Source organism: Myxine glutinosa, chromosome 9 (assembly GCF_964187855.1).
Source record: "Myxine glutinosa chromosome 9, kmMyxGlut1.1, whole genome shotgun sequence".
Classification (NCBI taxonomy): Eukaryota; Metazoa; Chordata; class Myxini; order Myxiniformes; family Myxinidae; genus Myxine; species Myxine glutinosa.
The window spans coordinates 505,588-526,627 of NC_136269.1; the positions used below are offsets into that span (position 1 = coordinate 505,588).

General features: G+C 48.6%; 2 protein-coding genes across 3 annotated transcripts in view; both read right to left on the reverse strand.

Moving 5' to 3' along the window:
- LOC144893579 (uncharacterized) overlaps positions 1–9,223 on the reverse strand; it is a 31,031-nt gene extending 21,808 nt beyond the window's left edge. The window contains exon 1 of the mRNA XM_078784062.1: positions 9,017–9,223. Within this exon, the coding sequence (XP_078640188.1) occupies positions 9,017–9,223 (207 nt within the window). The remainder of the gene's footprint in view (positions 1–9,016) is intronic.
- Positions 1–21,040, reverse strand: part of LOC137435670 (ral GTPase-activating protein subunit alpha-1) — a 532,061-nt gene that overhangs the window by 45,189 nt on the left and 465,832 nt on the right. The gene's annotated exons all lie outside the window — the stretch shown is intronic.

Below are 21,040 nucleotides of genomic sequence, written 5' to 3' on the forward strand. Positions count from 1 at the left end.
CTTCACTAGTAAATTTTAGTAAATGTTTCCCTTATAAATGATCCCCTGTAAATATCCCCATCAATTGGCTTTATTAAAGATCGCACCCTAGTTAGTCCATGTACAACACGTAGAGAACCAGAGGACCTCTCTGTAGTTTTTCATTATTATGTGTTTCAGTTAAGGATCTGTTCCCAATAGTTGAATCTGTGTTGCATTAATTAAATAAGATAGGCCCCATTCCGTCCATTTTGCTCGCTCTCTCTCCAAATTGTGTTACTTTGCTTGCCAGCAGCGTTCGCTGCATTCAAACGCCATTACGCACGCGGTCAAGCCGGAGAAGAAGGGGGCGGAGCGCCGAGACCGAGGCGTGGCCCTTTCGGCGAGCCAACCAGGGCTGAGGTGAGCTCGGTGGCGGGCGTGGTTTCGGAGGAGCACGTAGTAATCTTGGCTCGCGTTATAAAAGAGCGCGCGAAAAGCCCTTGGACGGACTTCTTTTGACGGGCTCCTTTTGAAAGAACTGCGCGGAGACGTCTCTGGCGAAAGAACTATACGGCGGCGCTCATTGCAAAGGCGTTATAAGAGAAAGTCGGAGAGGGTGCGTTTGGCAAAGCCATTCATTTATTACATACGGAGCATCCCAGTCCCCCTGCTATACGTAAGGTCCGCTCGCGGTTGAACGATACGCGTGAAGCTGCCTGCCGGGTTTTCGCCCGCGGGACCGGAGCCTGGACCCCATTGCCTGGACCATCCACCTGGACCTTCCACCCTACCAGCTACAATCCCCGTGTGAGTGCGTATGTTTGTCTGGGGTTGTAGAGTAAGACTGTATTAAGACTGCCTGTTGTTCTGCTTCTTCCTCTTCAGTGTACATTCCCTTTCGTTTCTTCTTTGGTTTTGGTTTTGCATATAATTAATAAATTACACCTGTTACTTCTTATTCTTTGGGTTTTCCTCTCATCCGGTCGCTTTAGTCCCTTCTTCCCATTGAGTACCTGTGGCACGATTCGGCCAACCGCTATAGTCGGGTTTAGTCCTTTGTTAACGGCTCGAGCCGCGGGTTGCTAAACCGCTCGGCAATCTACCATCACATCCGCGGTTCGAGCGGGGACTCATTTCCCTGCTTTGCGGAGAGATTGGTGAAGGTATTTGGGAAATCCTTGACCAATCACCCTGGCCAATCTCATCCCGCAAAGGAGCGAGATAGTTCCAGGACTCGGACGGCCAGCTTAAAAGACGAGGGGATTAAACCCCCCTCGGTAAGGGGAGTGCCGAAACCGAGATCCGTAACAATTGGTATCAGGAGTGGGATTGGACCCGAACCAAATTTTTAACATCTAAAAAATTTGGTCAAGATTTGGAGCGGCCAAAATTTTATTATAATATCCTAAATTTAAATCGTGCCATGGATGATCAAGGCGATCGGGTGCCGGTAGGGGAGAATGAGGGGTTAGAGGCGACCCAGGACCCCAGGGAGGAGATGGGGGAGATAGAGGAGGAGGTTGAGGAAGGTGCGGTAGCGGGGGTTGCAGGTGCACAAGATGGCGGCGCCTCGCACTTGGTCGCGGCAGCACAAAATGGCAGCGCCGCGGAGGCCGAGCCCGCGGTGGCAGCTGGGTCCGCTGAGCAAATCGGGTTTGACCTCAGATTATTCCTGACCCAACTGGATGCAAAAATGGATAGAATGGGTGAGCAATTGGGGAGCCAAATTGGGGGCCTAGAAGTCAACTTGGGTGGATTAGACAGTAAATTTGGGGGGCTAGAAGTCAACTTGGGGGGATTAGACAGTAAATTTGGGGGGCTAGAAGGTAAATTGGGAGGATTAGGGGCCCAATTGGAGGACGCGAGTAGCCAAATGAACGAGGGTGAAAAGCAAGATGGACACTTGGGAAAATCAAGTGAAAAGAATGAAGAACGGGTTAACGGGGTTTGAGGACAGAGTGGGTGGCCAGATAAAAGCATTGGGGAGAGACATAGACAGCAGGTCGGGCGGGAGAGGCGCATCGGTGCGCGACGAGGTGGCGTGACTCGAGGAGCGCGGGAGAAGCGAGTTGGAGCAAGGCGCAGGTAACTGGACGGGTATAGAGATCGCGACCCAGGGTATGGGAAACCCGGCGACCGCCGAGGTAGAAGAGAAAATTTTATTAGAGCCAGCGGTCGTCGAAGGAAAAGGAGATAAAGGAAAAGAATTAATTCAAATTGGCAAAGAAACCGAACAAATAGTCGAAATTGAAATTGAAAAGACGACGGAGGTAGCCCAGGAATTGAAGGGAGAGGTGGATAATGCACAAAGTCTGGATTCACATTGTGATGCTGTGCTTATTAACCAAATGGAAACTTTGCAGGTGGTGTTGGAGCGAGGAGGAAGAAGCGCCCAGGTGAGTAAGGTGATATATGGTGCTAAGAGGTTTTGCGGGAAGGTGTTTGCCGCGAAAAGAATTTTCGCGCGATTGGGATCAAGGCGTAACCCAGGCGCTCGTAAAAGGTCCGTGGTGCGCTGTGTGAGAGAAAATGGCATGTGTGTGAGAAAAAAGTGTGCATCAAAGAGTGAGTGTGTTACAAAGTATGGAAGTGAAACCGAGTGCGAGCGAGAATGCATGTCGGAGTGTATGCGTGATGCGCGTGATACGGAGAGTGAGATGGATGAGGAGCAGGTGCGAGGAGGCACACCTGAGTTGGTTGTGGCGCGTGTGCGGGAGAGCACATCGGAGCGCGTGATGGGGAGTGTTACAGAGGATGTAACCGGAGAGTGTGCGCAAGAGTTGGCGCGAGAGTGTGCGGTGATGATTGGGTGTGCAGAAGAGTGCACACCCGTGGTGAGTGTTACGGAGGACATAACGGAGGAAAAGTGTGCGAACGACGAGTGTGCGCCAAGGTGTGCGAGGAGGTGTGCGGTGGTCAGGTGTGTAACAAAGTCTGTGAGCGAAATAAGTGTGCCTGGGTGGTGTGCACGGAGAGAGGGTGCGGTGACGAAATGTGCAGAGTGTATGGAGACACCTGGATGTGTGGAGAGTGCAAAAGGGGTCGCATATGCGTGTGAGCATGCGAGTAAGGCATCGACGTTAAACGGGGCAGCGGTTAGGCCGACGTTTAGCCGACGCGAGCCCTCGGTCCGTGCCGGGCTTTGTGTATTGCGGGAGCCGGCGGGGATCGGTGTCACGTCGCTCCTGTTCGGAGCGTCGTGCACGATTCGGGCCGGGCCCCGCCCTGCACGATCGAGTCCGCGCTTTGCCGGGCAAGGCAACCAGCCCGGTTCGGGGGAAGGTAGGATGGGTCGGAATGCCGCCCCCTTGTGGTGGCGGCGTTCCACCCGGGCAAGGTTGGCCCACCGCTCAGGGGAGTGAAAGGCCCCGCGCCGGGATGGTGCTTTGAACCTTGGCCCAACCAAACCTCCTCCCCTGAATCGAATGCCGGACGGACCCAACCTGCAGGCGACCAAACCACCTGTATGCATTGCGCGGCTTTGCGAAGCCGAGCTTTGAAAATGCATTGACGCACCGAGAGGCTCGTAGTTCAATGGACGATTGATGGTAGCAGTGAAATTGATAGTGTTATTGTTTGAAATTGATATGGAATTACTAGTGATTCGAAATTGGGGATAGTGAATATGATTGGCAAATTTGATGGGCAAAAAATGATTGGCAGCAATGATTGGCAAATTTGATTGGCAAAAATTGGATGGGCAAAATTGATAATGGGAGATGCCCGATGTGGAGGGATGGCAACTCTGCCATCCCTCCCATCCGTCCAGGGCACATGAGCAAGAGTTTATGGGGTTTTGGCTGTGTAAACTAGCCCGGGAGGGTTAGGATAAAATGTTAGAGATCTAGAAATGACATAGGTAACTGTAAGGTTAAGTAGCGACATTGTACCTGTAGAGGGGACGTGGCAGATTAGTGGATTATAACGACGTGGGAGCGCTTAGTATAAGGGAAGACGGGGATGGGGGGACGGGGGGCTCGAGTTTCAGAAGGGAGTAGTCAGCTTAGATGATGCAGTGTGTGTGCAGAAAGTTATTTGTGGTAAGCATGATGATTGGCATGATTGTGCATTGAGCAGAGTATGGTGAAAGGTGGGATTGTGAGTTGTATTTAATGAATGGTCCTGGAGGAGAGATGGGTGCAAGTGCCACCAGGTGTGCAGGTGACACCAGCTGTGTGGGCACAGGTGTGCAGGTGAAGCACAGGTGTATGGAGAATGGTTGAGTGGAATAGCTAGTATGGAATAGATGGTCTGGAGTGAATGGAGTATGGAGTGAATGGAGTATGGAATCGATGGAATGGAGTATGGAATGGGTGGTGTGGAGTGAATAGTGTGGAATATGTGGAGTGGAGTGGTTGGTGCGAAAGGAGCAGATGGGGAAGATGGACCCCTTTCACGAGTACCCAGGGAGGATAGTTTAAAAGTAGGTAGAGGGTATAGGTAAATTGTGGTGGATATTGGCATCTGTGGTGCGTGTGGTAGAATGGTGTTTGGATGGGTGCATTAGTGGAGTGAATTGGCTGGGCGTGTGGCTTGTTAGTGTGTGTATGGTTAAATGGGCGCTCCGCCACGGTTAGGATGTCAGCCAGGTGAGGCCACAGGTAGGCTCTGGGAGCCAGTAGAGTGTCCAATGGGGCCGAGGATCCAGGGAAGGATCCGGGTAGCCCGGCGCCAGAGAGGGCGGTAGTCGGGTGAGAGCGCCAAAGGGCCTTCCCCAGGTAGATAGGTTAGGGAGAGGAGCTAGGCAAGCTCGGGAGGCAACTGCAGTGGCGGAGGTGTGCAGATGAGTAGACCTGCTGGTGAGCCACACGACCCAGCCCTGAAATTGTGCAAGGGCACAGGGAGTTGAATCGGGGGAGTGAGACCCCAAATTGGTGAGCACCACAGTTGGTCAATGGGAGTTCGGTTCTTAGAACCATATAGTGTAAGATGGCCAATGGTTTGGCAGGGAAAGACCCCAGGTAGAGTAAGAGTGTTAATGTCATTTAGAGTATAGTTAGGATTGAAATCTCTTTGCACCATCTGCAGCCACTCACCTGAGGTGATGATATGACTCCACACCATGTTTTTTTGTTGTTGTTGTTGCAAATGTTTTGGAATGGTGAGACACATCATGACGTGGGGGTGACATTGTACTTGTTGTTCCATCTCTTCCTCCTTAGGAGGAATTGATGAGAAATTGGGCTTGATGGCGAATTTGGATTAGAGGGATTGGTAACCAATTTGGATTAGGGGACATATGGGGAAGACGAGACAGTAGTGACGAATTTGTAAATGTGTAGATTTTGTGTAAATACGGGGTAAGGGCAATGGTAGGGTAGGTGACCGGGGGGGGGGGGGGGGGGTGACGTACGGTAGGGACGAGCTTTCTCCGCTCGCTCCCATGCGCACCTCACCTTGCATTGCCTTGTTTTGATGTGTACCCTTGTGACCTTGCCCCGATGCTTGCTGTGTCTTTCCTTCCCCACTCACGGCTTGTTTATTTTGGGTCCGGGGGGGGGGGGGGGAGGGGTAGTGCGCAGGTAGCCGCACTTGTGTGCCCGAGCCGCCGCTGCACAGCCTGCCTGGAACGGTACACCACCTTATGGACCACACGACTTGTGACCGAGCACCACTTTATGGACCACACTTTTTTGTGGCCAAGCACCACACTGATGGACCCCACGTGTTGGGGCCTGGCCCCTCTGCTGGGACCGGCCATGATGGCCAGAGAAGAGTTGCTTGTGGACCACGGTGAGGTGGCCCCCTTTGCCATACAGGTGGACCACCCTTAGTTGGCCCCTGTTGGCCATAAATAAAAAGTGGATGCGTTGTGTGCCTTTTTATTATTTCAAATAGGCCGCAAGCAAAGAACAAGACAACATCAGGAAGCATCGGCCAGCAGAGCAGGAGCTGACAAGAACCAGGTCATCAGTTTGTTTTGTTGAAATGTGTGAAATGAGCACTGGATGGTGCTTTGTGTGTTTTTGGTGCTTTGGTGCTGATTGGTGCTTTGGTGATTTGTAATGCTCTTGTGCTCGGGGGTGCACTGCAATATCAATTGTGCATCCCCGGGCATGTGAGTATGGTGTATTGGTGCAGTGCAGTGAATGCTCCTTCCTCTTGCAAAATATATTTTTGTCTCCCAAAATGACAGGTCCTGGGTTCGAATTGTAAATACCAATAGTGTTTTGTAAATAATGCTCCCCACCGTATATGTATAGTTTGAAGACCATTCCGCAATTCGGTTATTCTGTGGGCGTGAGTCTGTTAGGTAGGATGCAACGTAGCAGGCGGGATATACTTAGTTGTTTTAAAACTGTCGCACTCAAGGGTAAGGTTAATAGTAGAAGGCTACTACATCTGAGTGTCACATTAAGTAAAGTTATTTCGGGCCGGGACGGCCCTAGAGGAAAGACGGGTGCTGTGTTACGGTTTTTATAACCTTCACTAGTAAATTTTAGTAAATGTTTCCCTTATAAATGATCCCCTGTAAATATCCCCATCAATTGGCTTTATTAAAGATCGCACCCGAGTTAGTCCATGTACAACACGTAGAGACCCATAGGACCTCTCTGTAGTTTTTCATTATTATGTGTTTCAGTTAAGGATCTGTTCCCAATAGTTGAATCTGCGTTGCATTAATTAAATAAGATAGGCCCCATTCCGTCCATTTTGCTCGCTCTCTCTCCAAATTGTGTTACTTTGCTTGCCAGCAGCGTTCGCTGCATTCAAACGCCATTACGCACGCGGTCAAGCCGGAGAAGAAGGGGGCGGAGCGCCGAGACCGAGGCGTGGCCCTTTCGGCGAGCCAACCAGGGCTGAGGGGAGCTCGGTGGCGGGCATGGTTTCGGAGGAGTGCATAGTAATCTTGGCTCGCGTTATAAAAGAGCGCGCGAAAAGCCCTTGGACGGACTTCTTTCGACGGGCTCCTTTTGAAAGAACTGCGCGGAGACGTCTCTGGCGAAAGAACTATACGGCGGCGCTCTTGAACAGGACTCGCGTGCACACGGCCGTGGCGAAAGAACTATACGGCGGCGCTCATTGCAAAGGCGTTATAAGAGAACCTTGGAGAGGGTGCGTTTGGCAAAGCCATTCATTTATTACATACGGAGCATCCCAGTCCCCCCGCTATACGTAAGGTCCGCTCGCGGTTGAACGATACGCGTGAAGCTGCCTGCCGGGTTTTCGCCCGCGGGACCGGAGCCTGGACCCCATTGCCTGGACCTTCCACCCTACCAGCTACAATCCCCGTGTGAGTGCGTATGTTTGTCTGGGATCGTAGAGTAAGACTGTATTGACTGCCCTGTGTTCTGCTTCTTCCTCTTCACTGTACAATCCCTTTCGTTTCTTCTTTGGTTTTGGTTTTGTATATAATTAATAAATTACACCTGTTACTTCTTATTCTTTGGGTTTTCCTCTCATCCGGTCGCTTTAGTCCCTTCTTCCCATTGAGTACCTGTGGCACGATTCGGCCAACCACTGTAGTCGGGTTTAGTCCTTTGTTAACGGCTCGAGCTGCGGGTTGCTAAACCGCTCGGCAATCGACCATTACATCCGCGGTTCGAGCGGGGACTCATTTCCCTGCTTTGCAGAGAGATTGGTGAAGGTATTTGGGAAATCCTTGACCAATCACCCTGGCCAATCTCATCCCTCAAAGGAGCGAGATAGTTCCAGGACTCGGACGGCCAGCTTAAAAGACGAGGGGTTTAAACCCCCCTCGGTAAGGGGAGTGCCGAAACCGAGATCCGTAAGAATATGTTTGTATGTATAGTCATGCTATTACCATATCCCCATGATGGAGTTGTGTGTGTGTATATATATATATAATATATATGTATGTATACAGGTATGACTTTGCGGAGAGAGCTGGAAGACATTGCTAGTTGCAAGTCGACGAGGGTACTTAACTAGTTTCTCAGGTTATCTAATTAACATTACTTAACGTACTGCAGAACAAAAATGTTCATAATTGGTCCTCATGTGCTAACAAGCACAGGTGTGTGCGTATTGCGTGTTCACAGCGGATCCCACTAATTCCCTACTAATGGCACACAAAAAAGCCTCATCCTGGCACAAGGTTTTAGTGCTGATGTCTTAACATTCCCCATCTGGCAAATGAGATAAGGGATTCCTTATTCCACGGTGCCAATGCCAAAGGACATCTGTCTCATGTTGATAATTAATGGCTTTTTACAGAGGGCGTGCTTGGGTCAAGGTCCTGCGTATGTACACAAAGGTCATGTTAAGGTGACGCGTGGTGTTGTCTTACTCCCACTCGTTACTCAGCTTGCACAGCGGTATCGCATCTTCTCCATCCGCTGCCATTTCCGACAAACTCAGCCGGTCTGAAAGCATTAGAACGGCGGCTTTCTCTGGGATGATGGAAAGTCGCGTTATCGTGGTGTTAGTGCCTTGCCCAGGAGTTAATGCTGGCACCGGTCCACGGCGCTCTAGCAACCGGCTGCCTCAGCTGGCCAATTTGGATGCGCAGTCGTGACGCTGGCAAAGCCGGGACGTGTGGAGGGGTGGGTAATGGGGCCACGTCCAGCAGGGCACCGATGTGCACAGCAGCAGGGAAATGTGCGGCAGCTGCACGAGGTTCAACCGGTTTGCCACGCAACGTACACATGCTCATAATTATATATATATATATATTATATATGGTGTACAATGTCTGTGCAACATGTAATCTTTCCGATATCTTAGACCGAAGGACTCGTTGTGCAAATCCGTTCATCTTTTCTGTTCAAGATGCATCTTAAAATGGCCGATTGCCCTCTCCGTATCGATAAGCAGACAACAACGAGCGTTTTGGACAATATACATCACAAATGACAGCAGTATTGGACTCTGTGTCACATAATATCAAAATGCACCCATGAATGGTAATTCCAAGCTTTGTGGAAGCAGGTGCCCCCTCAGAGGCATGTGGAGAGGGAGCAGTGGAGCATAAATGAGATGCAACGTCAATAACCTGCACAAAGCTTTAAAAGATGAAGACACTTCAAAAAAAAAGAACTTGCATCTTTCATTCCTTTGTGCAAAGCTTCCTGTGAATACCTTAACAACTTACCTGCAAGAAACTCACCAACAGAGCTCTTTGTTTCTTATCTGTCGTCCCTTTGCAAATCGTCACATTTGCATCAAAACGATGCCAGCACGTCAGTGTGGGTGCAATTTGCCGCTGCAGGGTGAGCAGTGGATGCAGACAATGCACGAAGGCACTTAAACAGGAATCCCATTGGTTAGAGCTTGGCAAGCACTCCAACTCCAAGGACATCAATTAGCATTACCCACAATGCACGCTGGCTGGTAATAAACCAGTTCGCAACGCGACTCAATCGATGAAGGCATAGGTGTCCAGGAAAGAAAAGGTGATCATGTCCGCATAAACTTTTCAGGTTCATGCTGGTGAGCAGAGAGGTTGGCAGGTGAGGAAATAAAAGCAGCTCGGTGCCAGCTTTTTGTGTCATGCAAGTGCATATGTGGCAAGCACGTTTAGCGCTCATTACACAAGGACACGAGAGACAGCTTGGGACACGAGAGACAGCATGGGGCACGAAAGACAGCATGGGGAACGAGAGACAGCTTGGGGCACGAGAGACAGCTTGGGGCACGAGAGACAGCACGGGGCACGAGAGACAGCATGGGGCACGAAAGACAGCATGGGGAACGAGAGACAGCTTGGGGCACGAGAGACAGCTTGGGGCACGAGAGACAGCACGGGGCACGAGAGACAGCTTGGGGCACGAGAGACAGCTTGGGACACGAGAGACAGCATGGGGCACGAAAGACAGCATGGGGGAACGAGAGACAGCTTGGGGCACGAGAGACAGCTTGGGGCACGAGAGACAGCTTGGGGCACGAGAGACAGCACGGGGCAGGAGAGACAGCTTGGGGCATGAGACACAGCTTGGGGCACGAGAGACAGCATGGGGCACGAGAGACAGCATAGGGAACGAGAGACAGCTTGGGGCACGAGAGACAGCTTGGGGCACGAGAGACAGCACGGGGCACGAGAGACAGCATGGGGCACGAAAGACAGCATGGGGAACGAGACAGCTTGGGGCACGAGAGACAGCTTGGGGCACGAGAGACAGCACGGGGCACGAGAGACAGCACGGGGCACGAGAGACAGCTTGGGACACGAGAGACAGCGTGGGGCACGAAAGACAGCATGGGGGAACGAGAGACAGCTTGGGGCACGAGAGACAGCTTGGGGCACGAGAGACAGCTTGGGCATGAGAGACAGCACGGGGCACGAGACACAGCTTGGGGCACGAGAGACAGCATGGGGCACGAGAGACAGCATGGGGCACGAGAGACAGCTTGGGGCACGGGAGACAGCATGGGGCACGGGAGACAGCATGGGGCACGAGAGACAGCTTGGGGCACGAGAAACAGCATGGGGCACGGGAGACAGCATCGGGCACGAGAGACAGCTTGTGGCACGAGAGACAGCTTGGGGGCACGAGAGACAGCATGGGGCACGAGAGACAGCATGGGGCACGAGAGACAGCATGGGGCACGGGAGACAGCATGGGACACGAGAGACAGCTTGCGACACGAGAGACAGCTTGGGGCACGAGACACAGCTTGGGGCACGAGAGACAGCTTGGGGCACGAGAGACAGCTTGGGGCACGAGAGACAGCTTGGGGCACGAGAGACAGCTCGGGGCACGAGAGACAGCATGGGGCACGGGAGACAGCATGGGGCACGAGAGACAGCATGGGGCACGTGAGACAACATGGGGCACGAGAGACAACATGGGGCACGAGAGACAGCTTGGGGCACGAGAGACAGCATGGGACACGGGAGACAGCATGGGGCACGAGAGACAGCTTGGGGCACGAGAGACAGCATGGGGCACGAGAGACAGCATGGGGCACGAGAGACAGCATGGGGCACGGGAGACAGCATGGGGCACGAGAGACAGCTTGCGACACGAGAGACAGCTTGGGGCACGAGCGACAGCTTGGGGCACGACAGACAGCTTGGGGCACGAGAGACAGCTTGGGGCACGAGAGACAGCATGGGGCACGAGAGACAGCTTGGGGCATGAGTGACAGCTTGGGGCACGACAGACAGCTTGGGGCACGAGAGACAGCTTGGGACATGAGAGACAGCATGGGGGCACGAGAGACAGCATGGGGAACGAGAGACAGCTTGGGGCACGAGAGACAGCTTGGGGCACGAGAGACAGCACGGGGCACGAGAGACAGCATGGGGAACGAGACAGCTTGGGGCACGAGAGACAGCTTGGGGCACGAGAGACAGCACGGGGCACGAGAGACAGCTTGGGGCACGAGAGACAGCTTGGGACACGAGAGACAGCATGGGGCACGAAAGACAGCATGGGGGAACGAGAGACAGCTTGGGGCACGAGAGACAGCTTGGGGCACGAGAGACAGCTTAGGGCACGAGAGACAGCATGGGGCACGAGAGACAGCATGGGGCACGGGAGACAGCATGGGGCACGGGAGACAGCATAGGACACAAGAGACAGCATGGGGCACGAGAGCCAGCATGGAGCACGAGAGAAAGCATGGGGCACGGGAGACAGCATGGGGCACGGGAGACAGCATAGGACACAAGAGACAGCATGGGGCACGAGAGAAAGCTAAGACTCACATATGTTAATGGCAAAACAGAGAAATAATAGTTACTCTGACACATCGTGTATTCATTCTCCTTCTCTCAGAGTGAAAGTAGTGGTGGGAGTTCGGTGGTGAGACAATTTTCAAGTGGTGAAGCCACTTCAATATTTACCTCCGCCTTCAAAGGTGGATGGAGGTTATGTTTTCACCATGTCTGTCTGTTTGTCTGTCTGTCTGTTTGTGAACAAGATATCTCAAAAAGTTGTGGACGGATTTGGACGAAACTTGGTGGACCGACCGGTTGGGTGTCTGACAAGGATGATTCGATTCGATTTTGGTGAAGATCTGAATATGGATTCTGATATGAGAATTATTTATATTTTAAGTGATTCTTCACCATTGGGAGCTAGGGCCAAAAACGACACATAGCAGGATATATCAAAAAGTTGTGGACGGATGATTTTGATTAAATGTCTGTATTGTGATTTTCTAGTCTACTCTGGGATACGAAACGTAAACTGTTCACCTGGTGGAGGAATGGACGGATGGATGGATGCTCTCTACTGAGTGCCGTTCTAGTTGGCTATGTTCTTCTGTCCGTCAAAATGAAGCAGAAGAAAATTTTCTATCCCTCCGTGTTTAATTCTAAAGTGTAATTCCAGAGGGTCTGAAAGGGTAATTCAAAAGGGTAATTCTAATGCGTTCCAAAGGGTAATTCTAATTGGTTCTTGAGGGTAATTCTAATGGGCTCTAAAGGGTAATTCTAATTGGTTCTTGAGGGTAATTCTAATGGGTTCTAAAGGGTAATTCTAAAGGGGTTCAAAAGGATAATTACAAAGGGTAATTCTAAAGGGTTCTCAAGGGTAATTATAAAGGGTTCTAAAGAGTAGTTCTAATTGTTTCCATAGGGTAATTATAATGGTTTCTAAAGGCTAATGCTTTCTAAAGGGTAATTCTAAAGTGTAATTCTAAAGTGTAATTCTAAAGTGTAAATCTAAAGTGTAATTCTAAAGGGTAATTCTAAAGGGTAATTCTAATGGGTTCTAAAGGGTAATTCTAATGGGTAATTCTAAAGGGTTCTAAAGTGTAATTCTAAAGTGTAATTCTAAAGGGTAATTCTAATGGGTTCTAAAGGGTAATTCTAATGGGTTCTAAAGGGTAATTCTAATGGGTTCTAAAGGGTAATTCTAATGGTTTCTCATGGGTAATTCCAAGGGGTAATTCCAAAGGGTAATTCTAAAGGGTAATTCCAAGGGGTCATTTTAAAGTGTAATTCTAAAGGGTTCTTCCAAAGGGTTCTAAAGGGTAATTCAAAAGGGTTCTAAAGGGTAATTCAAAAGGGTTCTAAAGGGTTATTTAAAAGGGTTCTAAAGGGTAATTATAAGGGGTTCTAAAGGGTAATTTGAACGGATTATAAAGGGTAATTCGAAATCGTTTTGTTCATTTCTCGGCTTTTCCTATTTCTTTTTATTTTTGTACACAAGATTGAGGCCCATGAAAGAGCAAACATTAATCACACAAAAAACCAAACAGACACTTAAAACAAAAAATAAGGGGAGCGGTAGACAAGATGGGGAGAGATGGGGAAGCACCAAAACACAACATTTGAGCAGGGACATCGGGAGATCTGTGGGAGGGAGAGGGCTTGGGGGAGGAGGCGTGGGGGGTGAAGTATTAAACACAAGGACACTGCAAGGACATCAAGGAAAGAAGTTGGTATTTCAAAAAAGAGTATCTGGGGTGAATTAGCGGGGGTAGAAAAGATCAAGGTTATGGAAGGGGGAAGATAAGAGATGGTGGTGAACAGCTGTTTTAAAGACCTGGAGGAAGGAATGGGATTGAAGAGAATGAGGGAGTTTGTTCCAGAGGCGGGAGAAAAGAGGAATGAAGGAGTGAAGGTGAGCAGAGAGTCTTGATTTTGGCAGTTTAACCACAAGAGGGTTGCAGGCAGATCTTGTGGACCTGTAGGAATACTTTGGGGACAGAGCCCAGAGAGAGCTGAGGGAGAAAGGCCGGAGAGGAGTCGGTAGAAGACAGAAAGACCACCAACCTGCCTGAGTGAGTGAAAGGCCCTCGGAGTTAGCTTCATCGCAGGAGATTCCAATAATTCTGAAAGCTTTGGTTTCAACAGCGTGAAGCTGAGCTAGGTGTGAGGCAGGAGCACCGGCCTAGAGGGGGGAACAGTATTCCATTGAGCTGCGGATGAAAGCCTTTTATGTGGTGAGGAGCTCAGGTGTGCCAAGGAAGGATTTCGCACGATGAAGGATGCCCAGTCGGCGACTGGCTTTGGAGGCCAGATTGGAAATGTGGTTTTCCCAGGAAAGTTCATGGCAGATAGTGAGACCCAACAGCTTGAGTGACAGAACTTCTTGGAGAGGATTGCTCAGAAAGTAGATGGGAGGGTTGTCCAGTCGGTCTTTTCGGAGAGACATAGTAAGTGTGAGATTTGTCAGGATTGAAAGACATGTTCCACTTGTTTGACCAGTCTGTGATTTTGTCCAGGTCTGCAGAGAGTGAGGAGGCTGCAGAGTGCAGACTGCCGATCTGAGGGATGAGGAATGGAGCGGCAGAGAGTGGAGTCATCATCAAAGAGATAGAGAGGATTTTCAATAGAGTCAGAGAGATCATTGATGAAGACCAGAAAAAGCACAGGGCCCAGAACACTGCCTTGGGGAACTCCAGCCTCAACAGGAAGGGGAGATGAGAGAACCCATTCAGGGCCACACGTTGACTACGACTAGAGAGGAAGTCCGCAAGCCATGCGTGGAGATTTCCATGGATACCATAGGAGGAGAGTTTAGTGAGCAGAGCGGGGTGCCAGACCGTATCGAAAGCACGTGATATGACAAGGGAGACAGCTCTAATTTCCTGTTTGGCATTGAGGACCTCCATCCATTGTTGAGACAGCAGAAGCAGCATGTCCAGAGTCAAGTGACCTGGTCTGAATCCAAATTGATGATCAGAGATCAAGCCATTGGAGAAGAGGAAAGATTTGATATTTGAAGCAATGATGGATTCCATGACTTTGCTGATAATTGGGAGAAGGCCGATTGGTCTGTATTTGCAAGGATCTGTTTTTGCACCTTTTTAATGTAAAGCGGTGATGTTGGCTGATTTTCAAGCTGATGGCAGATGACCTTGAGCAAAAGAGAGGGTGAAGAGAACAGAGATAGGGAGTGAAAGAGAGGCAGAGCAGGATTTTAGGACCCGTGGGCTGATGCTGTCTGGTCCAGTTGCACAATCAGAGTCGAGGATTGACAGAAACCTCTCCACCTTGTCAGGAGAAAAGGTCAGGAGCAGCTGGGTACGACTGGGTACGGTCATTACAGAGAGGGATGGGTTTGGGAAACAAGTTTTTGAGGCAAACGCAGAGTTGAGGCATTCAGCTTTTTCATGTGCGGAGTCAGCTGTGTAGCCGTTTGAGGAAAGGGAGGGGATTGAGGCGGAACAAACACCAGAAACAGATTTGACCAGATGCCACCAGGATTTGGAAGAGGGAGACAGGTTTGAGAGTTTAGTCTTGAGAACGGAGAGATATTGTTTCCTGGCCCTCTGAGGGTGGACCCACACTGGTTTCGGGCTTTGTGAAAGGAAAAGAGATTGCCTTCTGTTGGATTTGCTTTTCAGGAGGCGGAGGCAAGTTGTTTCTGGGCAACTACCTCACCACAAGATTCCGTGTACCACAGGTGGGAGGAAGGGTATGACAACTGAAGACGAGATGGGATAAATCTGTGCATGAGAGAGAGCAATTTACTTTAGAAGAAATCACAGGATGAGTTGATGTCAGAGGCGGTAGAGATGGGAGACCAGTCCAGATGATTGATGGCTGCTTGAAGACCGTGCCAGTTGGCCTGAGTGAATTGCCAGACTTGTCGACACTGAGGAGGCTCCCTGAGAATGGTCGGAGAGATGTCCACTTCAACAAGCACATGATCCGATGAGCCGATTGGAGCAGAAGAAGAGCAGCAGACATTTGCAAGGAAGTTAGTCATAACCAAGTCTACAAGAGAAGATGCGCCGTTGACTGAGATTCGGGTCGGGAAATTGACAGATTGTGTCAGTCCCAATGAGTCGCAGAAGTCCTTTGCTGAGGAGCCATGGCTGGTGAGAGAGGTACCCACACCCAGCCAACTGGCATGGTGACAATTGAAATCACCACATATGAGGAAGAGGGAGTTGGGATGAGTAGATAGAAGTTGGTCCATATTATCAGACAGCGAGACGGAGTCATCACTGTTTGGAGGACGGTACAACACACATATGCACAAAAGGTGGAAGCGAAGGGGAAGCCGTAGCCAGAGGTACTCCTGTGGGTGAGGTGGAGAGAGTGCAGTGCAGGGAGGGTGAGGAAGAGAGTTTTTGATAATGATAGCAACCCCACCTCCAGGACGAGGCTCAGGTCTATCATACCGGAGGAGGGAGAAACCCGGGAGAGATTTTAAGGAATCGGAGACATCATGATGGAGGAAAGTTTCTGTTGAGCAGATCAAGTCTGGATTGTCAGAAGCAACCTGTATGGAGAGATCTGTCAAGTTTGAGTGAAGGCCCCGGATTTGAGGTCCATACCGTTAATGAAGAGGAAGGGGGAGCATCGGATACAGAGCAGGGGGTGGTGGGGGGGGGGGGTAGGGTAAGATGTGGAAGAGGAGGAAGAGGTAATGAGAGCTGTTGAAAGTGTGTCAGAGATTTCAGAATCGCCAGGAGAAAGGGAAGGATGGGCGGACAAAAGGTTTGATGGTGATTGGGTGAGGCAAAGTGAGGTGTTGTTTGAGAGGGTGGGGAGGCAGAGCGAGGAAGAAGGTTGGGGGAAATGGAGGTGAGAGTTGGAGGGGAGAAGAAGCGGGGAGGGTGCTTTGAGGAGGAGGGGTTAGAAGGGGGATTTGGAGAAAAAAGGAGGGTGGGGAGATTTGAAGGGGAGAGGTGAGGAGGGAGTTTAGGAGGGGAGGGGTGAGGGGGAAGATTATGAGGGGAGGGGAGAGTTTGGATTTTAGAAAATGTCGTACGATTCATGGGAAACGAACATTTATTGCAAAATGAGTTTATTGTGATCTTCGAGTCAGATATACATTTGAAAACGCTGGAGGGGGGATGGAGTGCAGGTGAGTTTAGGGAATGTAGTAAGGAGGAACTGTAAGGGATGGAATTATTTTTTGGAATGAACAGATTTGGTGAGCAAGTCGAAAGCACCCTTTTAAAGAAGAAGAAGAAAAAAGTGTTATAATATACGACAGAATACAGCACTTCAGGGGAAAGTTTAAACAGTTTAAAATTAAACAGTGAAAACTATCTGGTGGAATGGGGGTGAAACACGTGGTCGAAAAACGAACGAACGAATAAGAACAACGAATAAACGAATTAGCACAACAAATAAGAACAAGGAAGGAAATGTTTTTTTTTGTTTTTTTTGTTTCTCGAGTTAAGATTTTAAATAAGGAAATATGGGGTGAAAAGACCTGGAAAAACTGAGAACGAAAGTAAATGGACCACAATCGACCGCTGAGAGAAAAACAAAGCCTCAAGGTAGGAAACAAAGTACTAATCCACAAAAAACGCGGCACAAAATAACCGACAATTTTATACAGGTATGAACGATTTACACCGATAATCTTCCTTGGGACACACTGTAGGTACACCCGTAAAATAAATACAGTTTTGACAAAAATACAAATGGGAACAATTACTTAACTTCGATAGCGTGGAGAGCGTGGACTGCTTCGAAAAAAACGAAACATCGCTGGCTAAACCGGGAGCGGAAGTCGCTGGATCAGCCCAGCTGGTGCGATTTTCCTATTTATTTTGCTCGTCTTTGCCCATTTCTTTGCATTTGCCTATTTGCCACAGTGAATGGGGAACTCTTGGGAACAACATGCACCAAAGAGCTAACATTGACTGCTTCAGCTTTTCAGTAAATAAAACCCAGCAATAAAGAAAAGAACTAGAACGGCACTTGGCGGAGTGCATACTTCCGCTAGGCTAAACAGTTTATGTTTTGTACCCACAATCCAAATTTTTTTAAGGCGATTTTCCCCGCTATAGCGGGGGTTAGCCTTGCGGGCCCCATGGCAATCATGTACCCACAATCCAATGATAGGCCGAATCTGGATCCTGACCGGAACCAAAATCGAATTGGCTTGTTCTTGTCACCGAGCCAACTCATCCAACTACATTTGTCATAACCTTGACAAATTTGTCAATTGATTATTTGTCATAATCAATTGGTCCTTGTGACACAACCAACCAGTCCGGTGTCCCCCAAGTTTTGGCTGAATCCGTCCATAACCTTTTTGAAATATCCTGCTCACAGACAAACAGACAGGCAGCTATGCAGGGGTGAAAACATAACCTCCATCCACCTTCGGTGGTGGAGGTAAAAAGGAAAACATAAGCTCCCAAGCTCAACCAATGCATGGTTAGACTGCACAGAGGTAAATGCAGAGCATGGATCATCTGGAAATGAATAACAAGAACGTGCCAGGTAAAGCGACCAACACAAAAAAGACTGAATGAATGGGAGGCAGGTTAACGTTTTCCTGTTTTACAGCATCAGTGCAAGGAATGCGCGTAACATTCAAAGGCATCATTGTTTGACCTTTCATGTATGGAAACACAAGAACCACATATGCTGTGCTAGGAATTTTAGACACAAGGGTTTCCAGAATTTGCACAGAGCCTCGTTTTCAGTAACACGATAACCAGAGCAAAATTACGAGGCACCATCATTTGAATCAAGGACCATCATCGTCTATCCAATTAGAGCATGGCACAATCGGGGGGTCAGCGGTGCTCAGAGATGTCGCCCACCCTACGATTCACTGCACGGGTTCGATAACCTGACCGACACTCCCAGCTGGTGCGATAGACCCAAGTCTGCTATCGTGTCCTTGCACGATACTCGGAGAACAAAAGGACATCATAGCACAAGCTCTGCAAAAGCAAGTTCCCACGGTTCCATGGCCTGTGCAATTCCTACAGTGGGCAGATGGCCTTTGGTGGTCTAATTGTTTTGCTGAGCAAACAACAGGCAATTATATTAGATAGTTTGAATAAGGTAAAGTATACAGCATAAAATCCACAGGCACACTGCCCAGAAATAAAAGGCGATAGGCAGAGATTGAGAGAGGGAAGGGGTGGGCTGGACTGTTAAACATGAGAAAATAGGTGATGAAGAAACAAAAAGTGCAGGTACCTAGCTCGGGTTTCCAAACAAACAAGGCACTTCAATCATCCCACAAAGATCGTAAAAATGAAAGAGATGTTAACAGCCTGATGAGTGCGAGACTTCTGCAAACTCAAACCCAAAAGCACAATCAAAACTCTCAACAACGAGACAGAGATTCAATACATTTCCTGCTTGTTGGCCGTAGCCTTGTGGAGATACACTGGATAAGGTCGAGAACGATTGGTTTACTTCAACCTTTGTAATGCTCCGCACAATCAACAAATGGAATTACTCCGTTTGCATGCCAAATGTGCTTCTGTCATGACATGTGGAAAACTTCAAGTTACTTCAATTTGCATTCTTGGGATGTATGACAGAGAAATTTGGTACATTTCAGGTCATTACTTCCGCCATCGAAGGAGGACGGGGCTTATGTTTTCACCCCAGACGGTCTTTTTGATTGTCCGCTTGTTTGTTTGTGAGCAGGATATCTCAAAAAGTTGTGGATGGATTCGGACAGAATTTTGTGGATGAGTTGGGTGTGTGACAAGGAAGAATTGATTTACAATACCGGTCAAAAGTTTTAGAACACCTCAATTTTTCCAGTTTTTATTGAAATTTAAGCAATTCAAGTCCAGTGAATAACTTGAAATGGTACAAAGGTAAGCAGTAAATTGCTCGAGGTTAAAAAAAAGTTTAGATTATCAAAAACGGTAAAATAATGTAAATTGCACAGTTATATTGTTAAAAAAAAAAGGCCTTCTTCAGGGAACAAGTAATGGGTTCACAACTTACAGCTGTTTTGCAGCAATGTAAGTAAATTAAGCCTTGAAAGTTGATGCAAACAATTCCTGCAGGTGTCGCAACCTCTGATGATTACTTGATTACAAACCCCCTGTCTGTATAAAAGCAGTATTGGAACAGACTGTTATTACATCCTCTGAAGCATTATTTGGAAAATATTGCACTGCAGGAAGTAGTACATTGGAAACTGGAGGAAACTGACAGGAAGATGTCTGCAAACCCAAAGCCGCAACAGAATCAGAAGACAAGTTTCTGAGAGTCAACAGCTTGCGTGATAGGCGGCTCACAGGACAACAGCTTCAAGCACAGCTTAACACTGGTCGAAGTAAGCAAGTCTCAGTTTCAACTGTGAAGAGAAGACTTCGAGATGCAGGTTTGACAGGTCGCGTGGCAGTAAGAAAGCCATTGCTAAGATGGCAAAATAAGAAAAAGAGGCTACAAAAGGCTAGAAAAAAGAGACTAGAAAAAGAGGCTTGCCTGGGCCATGAAGCACCGCCAGTGGACTACTGAAGACTGGAAGAAGGTCTTATGGACCGATGAATCAAAATTTGAAATCTTTGGTTCATCACGCACGGTTTTTGTACGCTGTTGAGCAGGCGAAAGGATGGTTCTTCAGTGTGTGACACCAACTGTCAAACATGGAGGAGGAAGCGTGACGGTCTGGGGCTCTTTTGCTGGACCCAGAGTCGGCGACTTGCACAGAGTGACTGGCACCCTGAACCGAAGGGCTACCACAGCATTTTGCAGTGCCATGCAATACCATCTGGTATACGCCTCGTTGGTCAGGGGTTCATTCTACAGCAAGATAATGATCCTAAACACCCCTCGAGGCGATGTCAAAACTACCTTCGAGGAAAAGAACAAGACGGTAGGCTTCAAATCATGGAATGTCCAGCACAGTCTCCAGACTTAAACCCCGTCGAGCTGGTTTGAATTTTTGTTAAACAAAATTATTCTCTGATTTCTTTTTTATCTCTAATTGTTTATTTGTTCTCTGCTTAATTTCAGAGTACATTGAGACATTAAACTGCGTAAATTTGAATAAAACTGGAAAAATTGAGGTGTTCTAAAACTTTTGACCGGTGGTGTCGATTTTGGTGAAGATCTGAATTCCGATAAAAGAATAATAAAAAAATGTTTTAAGTGATTCTTCAACATTGAGAGATGGTGTGAAAAACGGCATATAGCTGAAAAAGTGTAATTCTGAGATATCTGAACCCATTAGATATCTGAAAAAGTTGTGGATGAGTTGGTTCGGTGACAAAAACAAGCCGATTAGATTTTGGTTGAGGTCCACATCCAGATCCGGTCTGTCGGTGAGATACATGACGTAGACTGTTCAGCCTGGTGGAGGTATGTGCTCTACATGGTGCCCTCGTAGTTTACGACATATGAAGAGAGTAAGTAACCCCTTTATTGACCTCCGATATTAACATGAAACCTTCCTTAAGCAAATGCAGAATTGCAATAACATTTTAACCATACTTCCTCGACTCCCAATCAAGAAGTGAAAGATTTCAACTTTGTACACCAAAG